The sequence below is a fragment of the Ambystoma mexicanum genome, chromosome 2q, assembly GCF_040938575.1.
Source record: "Ambystoma mexicanum isolate Mex_15411 chromosome 2q, UKY_AmexF1_1, whole genome shotgun sequence".
NCBI lineage: Eukaryota > Metazoa > Chordata > Amphibia > Caudata > Ambystomatidae > Ambystoma > Ambystoma mexicanum.
Window position 1 is genome coordinate 56606250 of NC_090924.1, and position 11727 is coordinate 56617976.

The window sequence follows — 11727 nt, forward strand, 5'->3', positions numbered from 1 at the left end:
AGGATTGGCAAGTTCCTTGCAGATTTAGAAAAGTTTGGCCGTGTTGGTTGTGGCCCCAGAGATGCGGCTTGGATTTGTGCACGTTTCTTCGAAGGGATGGAGAGTCTGTATTGCCTTTGGAGGTGACAGCAGGCCAGCTTGTCAGAGGATGTGCTAGAAGCCAACTATATTTGTTCAGCGACTTTGCACTTGCGTTTAAGTAGGCTAGGTCGGAATCGTACTAACTATTGCACTTGGGGGCAGGCTTAATGTGGCTCCTCATGGCAAGGGCAAGGATATCAAGAGTGTTGGAGATGGAGAAGTGAAGGTTAGCAAGGGAAGAGTCAGTGTGGGAGTCAGTAGCAGGAGCGGGGGGAGGAATGAAGGAGGTGGCAAAAGCAGCTACTGAAACTTTCTTTATCAGTCGAATGACGGAGAAGGAGGCTGGCAGTGAAGGCACAGGCTTAGCCGGCGAGCAAAAAAGCTCCATATGGGAGGAGAGAAGAGTATGGTCAGATCTGTCTAGAGGGGTAGTGAGAGGGTTAGAGAGGGAGACATCAGCTGTGATGAGCGCATCCAGGGTGTGCCCGGCTGAGTGGGTTGTACCAGAGGGAAGAATGGGGAGGGAAAGAGAGTCTCAAAGGTTGCGGAAGGAAAGAGTGGCTGTATCAGACAAGTCTAAGTGAATTTTACAGTCTCCAAGGAGGAGTCTAAGTGAATTTTACAGTCTCCAAGGAGGAGAAGCTTAGAGGTAGAGGTTATAAGAGAAGAGGCGAGGTTGGCCCACTCCGAGAGCAAGAGGGGGATCGGCCCAAGGGTCCTGTAGATGATAGCCAGATTGAGGGAGAGGAAAGGGGAGACACAAAGCTTACAAATAAGACATTGAAAGGAGGAGTAGGATTGAGTGGGTATGACAGAAACAGGGACCCATTCAGGGAAGACAAGGGCCACTCCGCCTTCAGACCAGTTCGACGTGGGATTAGAGAGGTTGTTGTAGCCCTCAGGAAGGAGAGTGTCAAAAGCATTGACAGGGCTGGCATTGAACAATGTCTCGGTGAGAGTGAGGATGTCAAAGTCTAAGTCTTCAAGGAGGTGACAGATGCCAGAGGAGTTTTTGACAGCAGAGCGATCGATAATTGACGGTGAAGCAGGTTGCCACCTTTGAAGGTCTTCCGAGGCGTGGTACAGGGAAGAGGGCCGGGCACACCAGGGACATGGCAGAGAGAGGAGTGGCAGAAGAAGGTAGGAAGTTAATGATAGAGGGAAGACGCCTGTCAAGGAGGAGGGCGTTGGGCTGAGCGACCCGTGCTACTTTTTTGTTGCTGCTATGTTGGTCTCCTGAAGGTATACCTCTCTTTAGCCATTAAAGACCATAAATAGGCTTTTATCAGTTTTCGTTTACTGAAACTCCTCCCACAACGGGAAACACTGACTGGAAATGTAACCAAGATCCTAATGGCAACCCACACACACATATGGAAACAACAAATGTTTCTTTGTGTGGTGCAACAAAGATAACATTTTCACTAACAACATGCCGAAAAAAATGTTACTGTTGTCAATGGTTGCTTTCTGCCTGTGCATTTCCTTTGAGGACAACTGAAGGCTTGTATCTTCTCCTAGTTCGTTTAGTGTATAGCGCCTGAGACTTTTGGGTACTGGAGCACTAGATCAATGCCAATATTGAATCAATCAATACATATTTCCTAGTGACTAGCACACTTGCAGTAAATTGTATCCTGACAACTAAGTCACCAAAAGCTAATGCCTTTGTGCCCAAGTCGAGGTATACACGGGTGGACGGCGTCCCCCACATTTCCCCCACATTTTTCAGAGGGAGGCCACGGCCACCCCAGGTATTTTAGAGGCGTGTGTAAAACGAGAAACATTGACTCTTTCTTTACACCGCGATCTCAGGACTCGAAGGGTTTCACAGGCCAGGCACTTCACCACTGCACCATATCACCTGGTGGAATACTGCACCCAACTAAAGGGGAAATGTCACATTTCAGGACTGCATGTTCCAGGGAAAGCATTTGGTATTGGTTCTTGGAGTTTAAAACATGCATACCTTTTAATGTTTTCAAAACACTATTAGAAGAAAATATCCTCCCTTGATGTTTTGTGTGTGTTGATTTTATGAAAGGCAAATGGCATTCGTCCTGTGACATTTGTATGGTTATGCAAAGCGAAATGAAAGAAATGTGCACATTTCACTTTGAAATGCTAATTGCGGCTGACATCATATTCCCTTGGTATGTTAATGAGTCCCCTCACTTTTTTGGGACTTGACCCCTATTTGCACCCCCTTACTAAGTTCTAATCTGTTAACCTAAAATTTTTCCAGCTCATTTCTCCTTTGCTACTTAAAGAGCAGCAACAAAAACAAGGGGTAACACTTTTTTCTCCCCAACTTGCACAAGATTTTTTGTTGTTGGGAGGTCTCTCTACACAGCATATGGTGCCAGTGACTTCATGTCACCCACACACTCACGGTTTCTTAATAAGCAAATCAATACACGCCGGGGGCTGTCGTCTTGATTTGTTTCAATTGGACTAAAGTACCAAAAAACACTGCTTTTTAACAGAAAACATGCTTGCAAGAGTGGTGAAACCTCTCGTCTGGTCACTCCATGACTCTAAGAAACCACCCACAAAGGGAAATGAGCCTACTACTCCTCTGCTACAAGATCACCATTTAATGCCAGTCCACCTGTTCTTTTTTCAGTTGGCCACCTTCACAATCACCAAAGTCTTTTCCCCGCATGACATGGCTGCATCACTTAATACCAGCAACAAATCAAAGGGCAAACCATTCTATTTTACACAAGCATCCATTTTGACATAGGGTTTGTTCTGTGCAAGCAAATGACCTTTTCCAATTTCTCACAATGAATAAGCAGCTCAAACAAATAACAAAATTATAGGACTTCACAGTATGGCCTAATTAGATTTCGGTTCACAGCCTGGCCAAGGATTTCGGGGCCCTGTGCAGCAAATGTCATGCAGGCCCTCCAATTTGCATATGCAATGGCATCATAATAATAATAATAATAATAATAATAATTTAGCACTTTTATAGTGCTCCGAACCCTCAGGTATCTGAGCGCTGCTGATTATTACCCATGGTGTGTGATGCTCATTAATTGACCCCGGAAGGATGAAAGGCTGGGATTCGAACCTGCGTCAGCAGGATCTGCACAGAGTGAGTGCTCTGCTCTACTCCTGTGCTACCAGGTCAGCTGAAATGGCATCACAAAAAAGGAAAGGACCCTACGGTTTGTGCAATCACAGTCTTTCATACTTGAGAGAATCATGGGCAGTGAGTGACATTACAAAAAGTTGCCCTGAGTAAGCCAAGAAAGAAATAACTGGTGTGCAATATATTTATTTATTTATATTATTTATTTATTGTTTGCTTGTTAGGCGCTTATACAGCAAATACATACTGTTTCAAAGCGTCCACAGGACAACAGGGAGGGAACATGGGATAGAAGAACATTAAAATACATAAATATGAATACAGCGAGGGGAAGGAATGGACAAACGTTCTATGCCTTGTGAGTATTCAGAACGTGCAAGTGCAGCAAGGACGTGGGCAGTGGGATAAGTGCTGGGGTGTCCATGCTTGTGGGTGAGCCACAGATGACGTGCACGGTAAGGTGAGTGCTATAAGGCCTGGAGTCGCATTGGGTGGAAATGTGTGAGTCTCCAGGGCAGAGGGTGAGCCGAGGCAAGTGCTGAATCTAGACACATGCTGGGAAGATCGGGTGTTAGTGGTCAGGGGCCCAGAGGATGTATAAGGGTCCAAGACACCAAACGCAGCAACTGTGAGGTTAGCAGAGGAGGGAAGAAAGGGAAGAGGAGGAAAAAAGGAAAGTCTAGAGAGGCTTTCGGAATTTAAGAAGGTCCCGCCCAAGATGTAGAGAGAGGGGGAGGCTTTTCCAAAGGAGGGATCCTGCTGAGGAAAGCGAACGTCCTCCTACTCTCTCTTTAGCTAAACGCTTTACACCCAAGGAGTTGATGCCAGAAGAACGTAGAGGTCTAGGAGGAGAGTATTTTGTAAGGGAGATCTGCAGATAGAGTGGCCCCAGACAGCCTTGTGGATGATGCAGAGGGATTTGAATTTGACCTGTGCAGTAACCGGGAACCAGTGAAGGCTTTCTAGGGTAGGGGATATGCAGTCCCTGGGCTTGAGACCAAGGATAAGTCTTGCTGCTCTATACTGGATTAGCTGAAGAGGTGGAGGAGTGGAAGAAGGATGATTCAGGAGGAGGCTATTGCAATAGTCAAGCCTAGAGAGAACCAGGGCTCAGGAAACATTGAACTTCTGGGGGAAAGTGATAAAAGGGAGAATTCCTTTGAGAAAGAAGAGTTGAATGTGGGACTTCTTGGCAATGTCCTGAGTGTGAGGGAGCGAAGAGAGAGGAGTGAAAGATGACTCAAAGGTGTCTGGCTTCAGAAGAAGGGCAGGGGAGAGCCCATAGAGGGATGTCAGAGAGAAGGAAATGAGCAGGCGTCCCAATCGGAAGGATCTCAGTTTTGCTGGCATACATTGTCATTATGGTATATTGAGCAGGGGTCTAGTCTAGTAAACCATGAGGAATCTTTGTATTAAATGTATGCTGTGAAATTAATCACTTCAAGGGGCTCGTAATTAAGACACAATTAGATTAAATGATTTGCCCAGAATCACCCATTTTGTTTGAGTGCTGAAAATGGCATTTGAGTGCAATCTGCAATTTAGACACACGACAACTTATCTTCCCAGGCCTAGCTCCTTCAAACATGTTTTAAGATTTGGGTTTTAGGAGCTAAAGTAATACTCCATTGTCCAGAGATGTCTTGAAAAGCACAGAAATCACATAACATACTAAACAAACAGTATATATACATCTTTACATAAACAAGCTGAGAAAATGTGCATGAGTCTAGCGTTGTATTGTCACCCTGAATGGAAGTAATGTGTTCCTAAATATGATATCCTTTGGCTTTGCTGCTGTACTTTCAAGATCTAATGACGCACACTGAAAGATAAAGTCAACCGATCGTAATCATTCTTTCACACAGCATGCAGTCAACTAATTATTAATCACTCGACACCCCACATCGCACCAGACTACCAACAAAGTCACTCCAAATTGCTAGCTGTTCTGTCTGCAACCATCTACTGCTATTGGCTTCGCATTTTAAATGATCTGTGGTAACAAAGGGACGCGTCAAGAAGATATTTGACAGAACCCTAGCGCAAGGCTCTGCTTCCTTATTTGTGCTTGAAATGCAAAATGAAAAAAAGAGGACCAGATCTCTTCCAGGCTAAGTTTGGAAGTGAGTTTGAGACTGCTGAGAAGTCAGGAAACAGCTGGTCCTGCAGCCCTCCCAGTAACAAGGCTCATGGTGTAAGTGATTTCAACCCAGCACTCCAACTAAGTCAATGCCGAGTATGGGATGCCCAATGGAAACCCTTATTTATATATTTTTATGTCAAAAGTTCTTTTAATTCTGGATGATGTACCCTTATATAATGCCCCTCTCTTTGAATTCCCCCGGTCTCACTGAACCAAGAAATAGGTTTGTTTTGCAAATGAAAATATTTATTTGAAGAATTGAACAATATATATGTCACACTTTTATGAATAATATTTGAATATCACACTTATGAATATGAACAATGATCGGCAATGGGTAATCTTACAATATCAACAATCTCTTTAATCAATTCTGAGTAGGAATAGGAAGAATAGTGTAGCAGAGAATAACTTTGTGTGGGTTCAAGAAAATGCAATGATACGAAGAAATGCAACACTGAAATAAAACTTGATATGACTTCACCCAAAAGACAATCTGATCACTCTTTCCCCTGTTACTACTCGCTCCCCCCAACATGCAATATGAAGATATGGAATGAGGGCACACAGGTATCCGGAATAACAATCAACAATGCAGTTCAATCCCACTTCCCCCCAGCAAGCTTAGAGAGAACAGGAATGCTTTTAAATACACGTCAAAATGCTTTTGAATGTGATTTGCAATGAATGGGAAAATGCTAAAATTGATTTTAATTTGCTAAATGAGATTCAGAACTAGTGAGAGTGGCTTGGGATAGGTTCAGGTCAACACTAGCAATGATTATAGAATGATTAGCAGATTGAAAACGAAATTCAGAAGTTGAAAGCAAGAAATAGCTATTTTTACATGTGGTGAAATTGAGCTAAATGCAAAATCGCGGCAATTTTTCCGCGTGCGGGAAACGTGATTACGGAAAAACTATAAGGAATTGGAATGTCGTTTTGGGTTCGTTTGAAAGCTGACGATGTTAGCTTCAAAATGACATTTAAATTTTCTAGGACGTATGGTTCAAAAGTTACAGAGGTTTTTGTGAAGGTAGATTTTTCAGAAACAGAGTCAAGATTCAAAAATGAAAGATGCGCTTTAAAGATTAGGAACCAAGATGGACTTATACTACGGAGCTATGAAAGTACAATATACCAACGGGACAACCACCAAAACAGGACGCCTTCTGCTCTGATTGCTGTGTGCAGGACACTTAACTTTCTTCAGAAAATATCAGCGCACAGATGATTATCACTACAGTTATCACAGACTATATAATGAGAAGAATTCAGGATGGACACAAGATTCTATAATGCAGTTCTGGTTAGGTTGAAATGGATTAAATAGGATTACTTTAAACTAAGAGATGACTATGGACAGTTCTATACTAAATACTCACTCCTATGGCAATGGAATGGAATGGGCCCGTCAAAGATCTGGTCAAGGGTTTGGACTTAACTCGCCACCGGACAGGTCTCAGGCACTGGGTTGCTCTCAGCAAGGCCCTCTGGTCTGCGGGGCCTCTTGGACTGGATCTGACGGGTTGGTTTGGGGTACAGCTCTGCTCTATGGGACTGGAACTTGGTTCTAGCACGAGGTTCTTAGCTAGAACAGCAAAACAGCTCAGCCAGGCTGTTGGATTTTGTGGTGCCCCTTGAAGTTTAGGGGTTAAAATCAGGTTTACAAGATTTTTAAAGGCCTGCTGAAAAGGTTTCAGCTTTTTGGATTAGGACTCTGCTTCAGGGTTCTAGAGGCTGGTTCTAGAGTCTGGATCTGGAGTCTGGTTCTTCCTGCAGGGTGCTTCACCAGGGAATCAGTTGATGAGTGGAAAGTGTGTGTGCTGCCTGTCCTCAGCAGTCCCTATTTATCCATTTTACAAAGTGGGTGGGGAGGCTGATTGTCTATGCCCAACCCTCTAATGATCTGATAGGTCAGAGAATTCCCTGTCCCCTGATTTGAGAAGGGACCAGTGTGTCATCGTGTGTCAGAGTGATGCTGCCATTTACAACCTAGGGAAGAACATCCCCTTTGCTTTTACTAAGAAAATCTATTTTTCCCAAAAAAACATATTTCCAATATGCACAACTTGTTAATATTACATATACACATCACAGATTAATGAAGGTACGTCTCTGTTCAAGTCCCATTTTCCTACAAGTTTCGGTTCACAAATAACAGTTTTTTCGCACTTTTGGTTGGTTACACATTTTCGGATCTGTACAATTTTTACATATACATGCACATACCATCTGGTCATACGTCTGTAATTTTTCATGTTCCTAGCACAACCACAATAGCCGCAATATTAAAACCTTTCGTGATTCAGTCTCAGAACATCGCACAGATTCCAGATTAGTTTTAAACTGTGAGCACATTTTCCATTTTAATAATCTTTAAGTTTCATATTTTTGTCAGTTCGGTACAATATTTTAGAAGTATTTTCCTTAAACATATATTTAATCCAATTTCAAATCCACATTTTCAGTCTGGCCCGCCTCCAAGGTATTGGCTGAGTCAGAGAGTCACATGGCCTCCTTCCTGCCAGGGCAGTTTCTATTGATGCCCCAAATTAGCATCTCCATTCAGCTCTAGGGAGCCCTTTGTCTGCACTCAGAGCAACAAGCTAGGGTGCCACTCCCAGTTCCTTTTCACACCAGCCTGCCAGTTTCTTAGCAGAGCACAGGAGAACAGATTCCTTTGTTTAGGGAGGAGGTGTGGAATGTGTTTTAAGCCCAGTGTGGGAAACCTTAACTTTTAAACCCAATGTCTGAAATTGTCTTGTCTTAAAATATAACTTACATTTTTAACAAATACATCAACCAATTCCTTACTTCAAGCCTTTTTAGAATATAGTTTTGAATTGTATCCACCTCTTAGGCTTCTGATAGCAAGTCTTTCTTTGGCATAGTTTGAGTTCAATGTACAACTTTACACATGACAAGTTTTAAATCGCCAGCTTCTGACAGAGGTGAGTAACCGTATTACACCCATTTTTGACAGATTTCTTCCCAGCAACCATCTTCAAAAGTGGACTTTGTTCCGATAATATATACTTCTGTGGACATTGTATTTATGTGGATTCTCGAAGTAGAATGATGTTCACCACCCAACAAGGAGGTTGGATCTTTTTGGGTGGTTTGTGAGCCATGGTTTTTGCAAATTTGACAGCCAGGGAAAAAAGGATTTCTAAAACAGCTCTGTGTTTCTTTTGCAACAATTTTGCTCTGTGGGCAGCCAAATGATGGGTTTTGGCAGTGGTATCCTGTGTTACCACTGACATAGGCAAAAGTGGATGGCAGCCTATTTTTCAGATTTCTACTGCGCACTTTCTGGTGATTTTTTAGCGAGCAGCATGCTTTCCGGCGGCCATTCTGATGTTCCTGATGCCAGCCTTACACAGTAATGTTGCAGGGCCTGGACTAGTGGGTTGAAACATCCCACAATGGCAGGATGCCTGCTTTTACGCCCCAAGAACAGACCTCTGGGGACTTCTGCTTGACCACCATGTGTCTTACTAATCAATTACTTCCTTAAATGCCTTATGCGGTTATGGCTTCGTTGGGCCTTGCACCCCCCACCCCCTGGGAGTCCTGCATGTCTTGCTGCTTTTAATGCTTGTATACGCTATTGCTCTCTGGGCCTCTTGCAGTGCCCCGCTGTACTGTGATAAACTCCTTTCTTTGTGAGGCCATATCTGCTTCGCAGTGTTGCCAATTCGTCCTGATGTTTGCCATACCACTAGGGTCTGCAATACTTTCATCTCTTTTGTGTTTTGTTTCTTTTCTCAGTTTGCAACGTGGACTCCATGCTGGTTTTCCCCAATTCCTCCACCGAGAATTTTGCCATCTTCAGCCCTGGTTTCCGAGTGGGTATCCACGAGCTATCCATCTGCAGCTGGGTAAAGACTGGTGCAAGCTACCTGGGCACCATCCTGTCTTATGCCACAGAGGAGAATGACAACAAACTGGTGCTGCATGGCCGCAACAGCACCAACCAAGGCACCGTCCATTTCGTCATCGGAGACCCAGCCTTCCGGGAACTGCCGGTGGTGACCTTGCTGGATAATCGTTGGCATCACATATGCATCATTTGGTCTTCCATCCAGGGGAGGTATTGGTTCTACGTGGACCGCCGGCTGGCCACCACTGGCTCTAGATTCCAGAAGGGCTATGAGCTCCCGCCAGATGGCTCACTTGTGTTGGGCCAGGAGCAGGACACAGTGGGCGGGGGCTTTGACAGCTCAGAGGCCTTTGTGGGTAACCTGGCCGGCTTGGCTGTGTGGGACCGGGCTCTGTCTCCTGGCGAGGTCTCTGGGATTGCCACAGGAAACGGTCAGCCACGAGGGGCCATCCTTACCCTCGCCAAAGTCGCCTCTGTCCACGGATCCGTACAGAAGGTGAACTGCACATGCCTGGAGCACTGTTTATAAATCAGAGGTATCGTCTCCAACATGCCAGTGCTGTGGGCAAGCTAGTACACATCTCTCTGGACTACCTATGCCAGGCTCAGTGAAGCGGCTACAACTTTATGGGAATGTAAGACTCCTTACCAAGAAAGTATCATTCTTCTCTCAACATGCTAAGCATAATCCATAGTCATGCCAGCCTTCTGGCCACAAAGAGTATCCCCCGATCCAGGACCTTTGAGGAGCACCTTTCCCATGGGTTGGTTGATAAGCCAGAGGACTCACTCACATGCCTTTCTTCCTTATTTCCTCGCCACGCTGCATAGCGCATTGCATTTGTTTGACATCACAAGAAGTCACAGAGCGGCCACCTGATTCCATTCTCAATGAGGCCTGAAAATAGATTGAGGCTACCCATTTTCAATGAAAATAGATGGGAAGGGTTGCTGTTTTATGAAAGAGCGAGGGGCACACGAAAGCGCTAGATCAAGTGTAATGCTACAAGGGAAAGGTGAACAGATACTCCATATCCCCTAAGGGTCTTGGAATGTCTAACCTGAGTACTACTTCTCTGAAGGGAAAGTGGCCCATAGACTAAGTGCAGCTCCTAAAAGGAATCCCCACATCCTCAGGGTAGAAGCGTTACATGGGCTGAGCACAGCTGTTATGACGACTCTTGGTGCCCGAGGGGAGTGAAGATCCAAGGACTGTGTGTAACTTGTAAAGCAAGTGCCTGTCCCTTGATGGGTTAGATGCCCCCCTAAGAAGGATTACTAGGACCCTGGCAGTAGAGGGGCACCGGGAGCTGAACACCACTCTTACAAAGGCTTATGGATGTTGCGGTCGCTCATGGAGGCAGAATTAGCGAACAAGGGAAGACATCTTTCAGGGGGTCCTCCCTACCTGGCTAGTAAGACATGTCTGGGGTTTGAAACGATACGATAAGGCCTCAATTTTCCCGCAGCCTTTATATAAGGTTTAGAGTGTCCAACTTGAACCTGGCAGGTATCATAAAGAATTGGGTCCCAAGTGGGAATGGTCTTTGCCCTGTGTGTCTGTTAGCGGAGGAGTCGCTGTCCCATTTCCTATTTTTCCTTGATGGTTATCAGGCGGCCAGTCGTAGGCTATTAATCTCGCTATTGAATAGAAGTGTCATTCACAATGTTGATGTGGCACTCCACCTCTTCAAGAAATGCGATGAAATCAAAGTGGTATACTGTGTGGCTACCTATCTAACTCAAGCCCGGCGGGCGAGGGCCAAAATGTTAACAGCGGGTAGTGTGGGGCCATGATTACCTAATTGGCCAAATATGAATGAACAAGGTGGTGCACTTTATGGTTTACTTGGCACTGATAGTACCTTTAATATACTTTGAATGAATGTTAGCCATTATATCTTAATGTATTAATGAATCAACCTAAGTAGTGTTGTATTTTTGTGTCATTTTTATAGTAACCCTGCGTTTTTGCATATGTAATTGTGGCTAGATGACACTGTGTCGAATAAAAGTCTTTTGAGCAAACGTGGAGGATAGAGGGTGTCCATTGACTGACATTTACAGTGAGTGCCTGATGGCCCCTGAGGGAAGAGGGACAGCACTGAGTGAGGGTAGAAGGACCCCATAGTATGAGTGCACCTCCTACGAGATGCAACTGAATTGTGGCTGCGAGGGATTCCGTGTAGTGAACACTATTCCTAAAATGAGTGGCTAGGATCTGTGTGTAGTTACACTCTGTGGAATGAGGGCACCTCTTGTAGAATGTGTACAAGCCCTCAGAGTAAAGAGATATATCTCTTATTGGCTGGATTCAGACCTTGCTTGCTTCGTATGTCAAAGTGTTGGGCCTACAGCCCTTGTCCCAGCACCCACTGGTGGGCGGCACGATAACACTGGGCCATTGCAGGCTCGTCTCTCTCCTATATCATAGAGGTGTCATGAGGTGGCGATAGTTACAGGATACTCCAGCGAGGTACATGCACGTGAAAGTTATCTTGACTATTGCACATG

General features: G+C 44.7%; 1 protein-coding gene across 1 annotated transcript in view; it reads left to right on the plus strand.

Moving 5' to 3' along the window:
* Positions 1-11245, plus strand: part of PTX4 (pentraxin 4) — a 147443-nt gene extending 136198 nt beyond the window's left edge. The window contains exon 3 of the mRNA XM_069646814.1: positions 9102-11245. Coding sequence (XP_069502915.1) covers positions 9102-9742 — 641 coding nt within the window. The 3' untranslated portion in view covers positions 9743-11245. The remainder of the gene's footprint in view (positions 1-9101) is intronic.
* Positions 11246-11727: the final 482 nt, after the last annotated feature.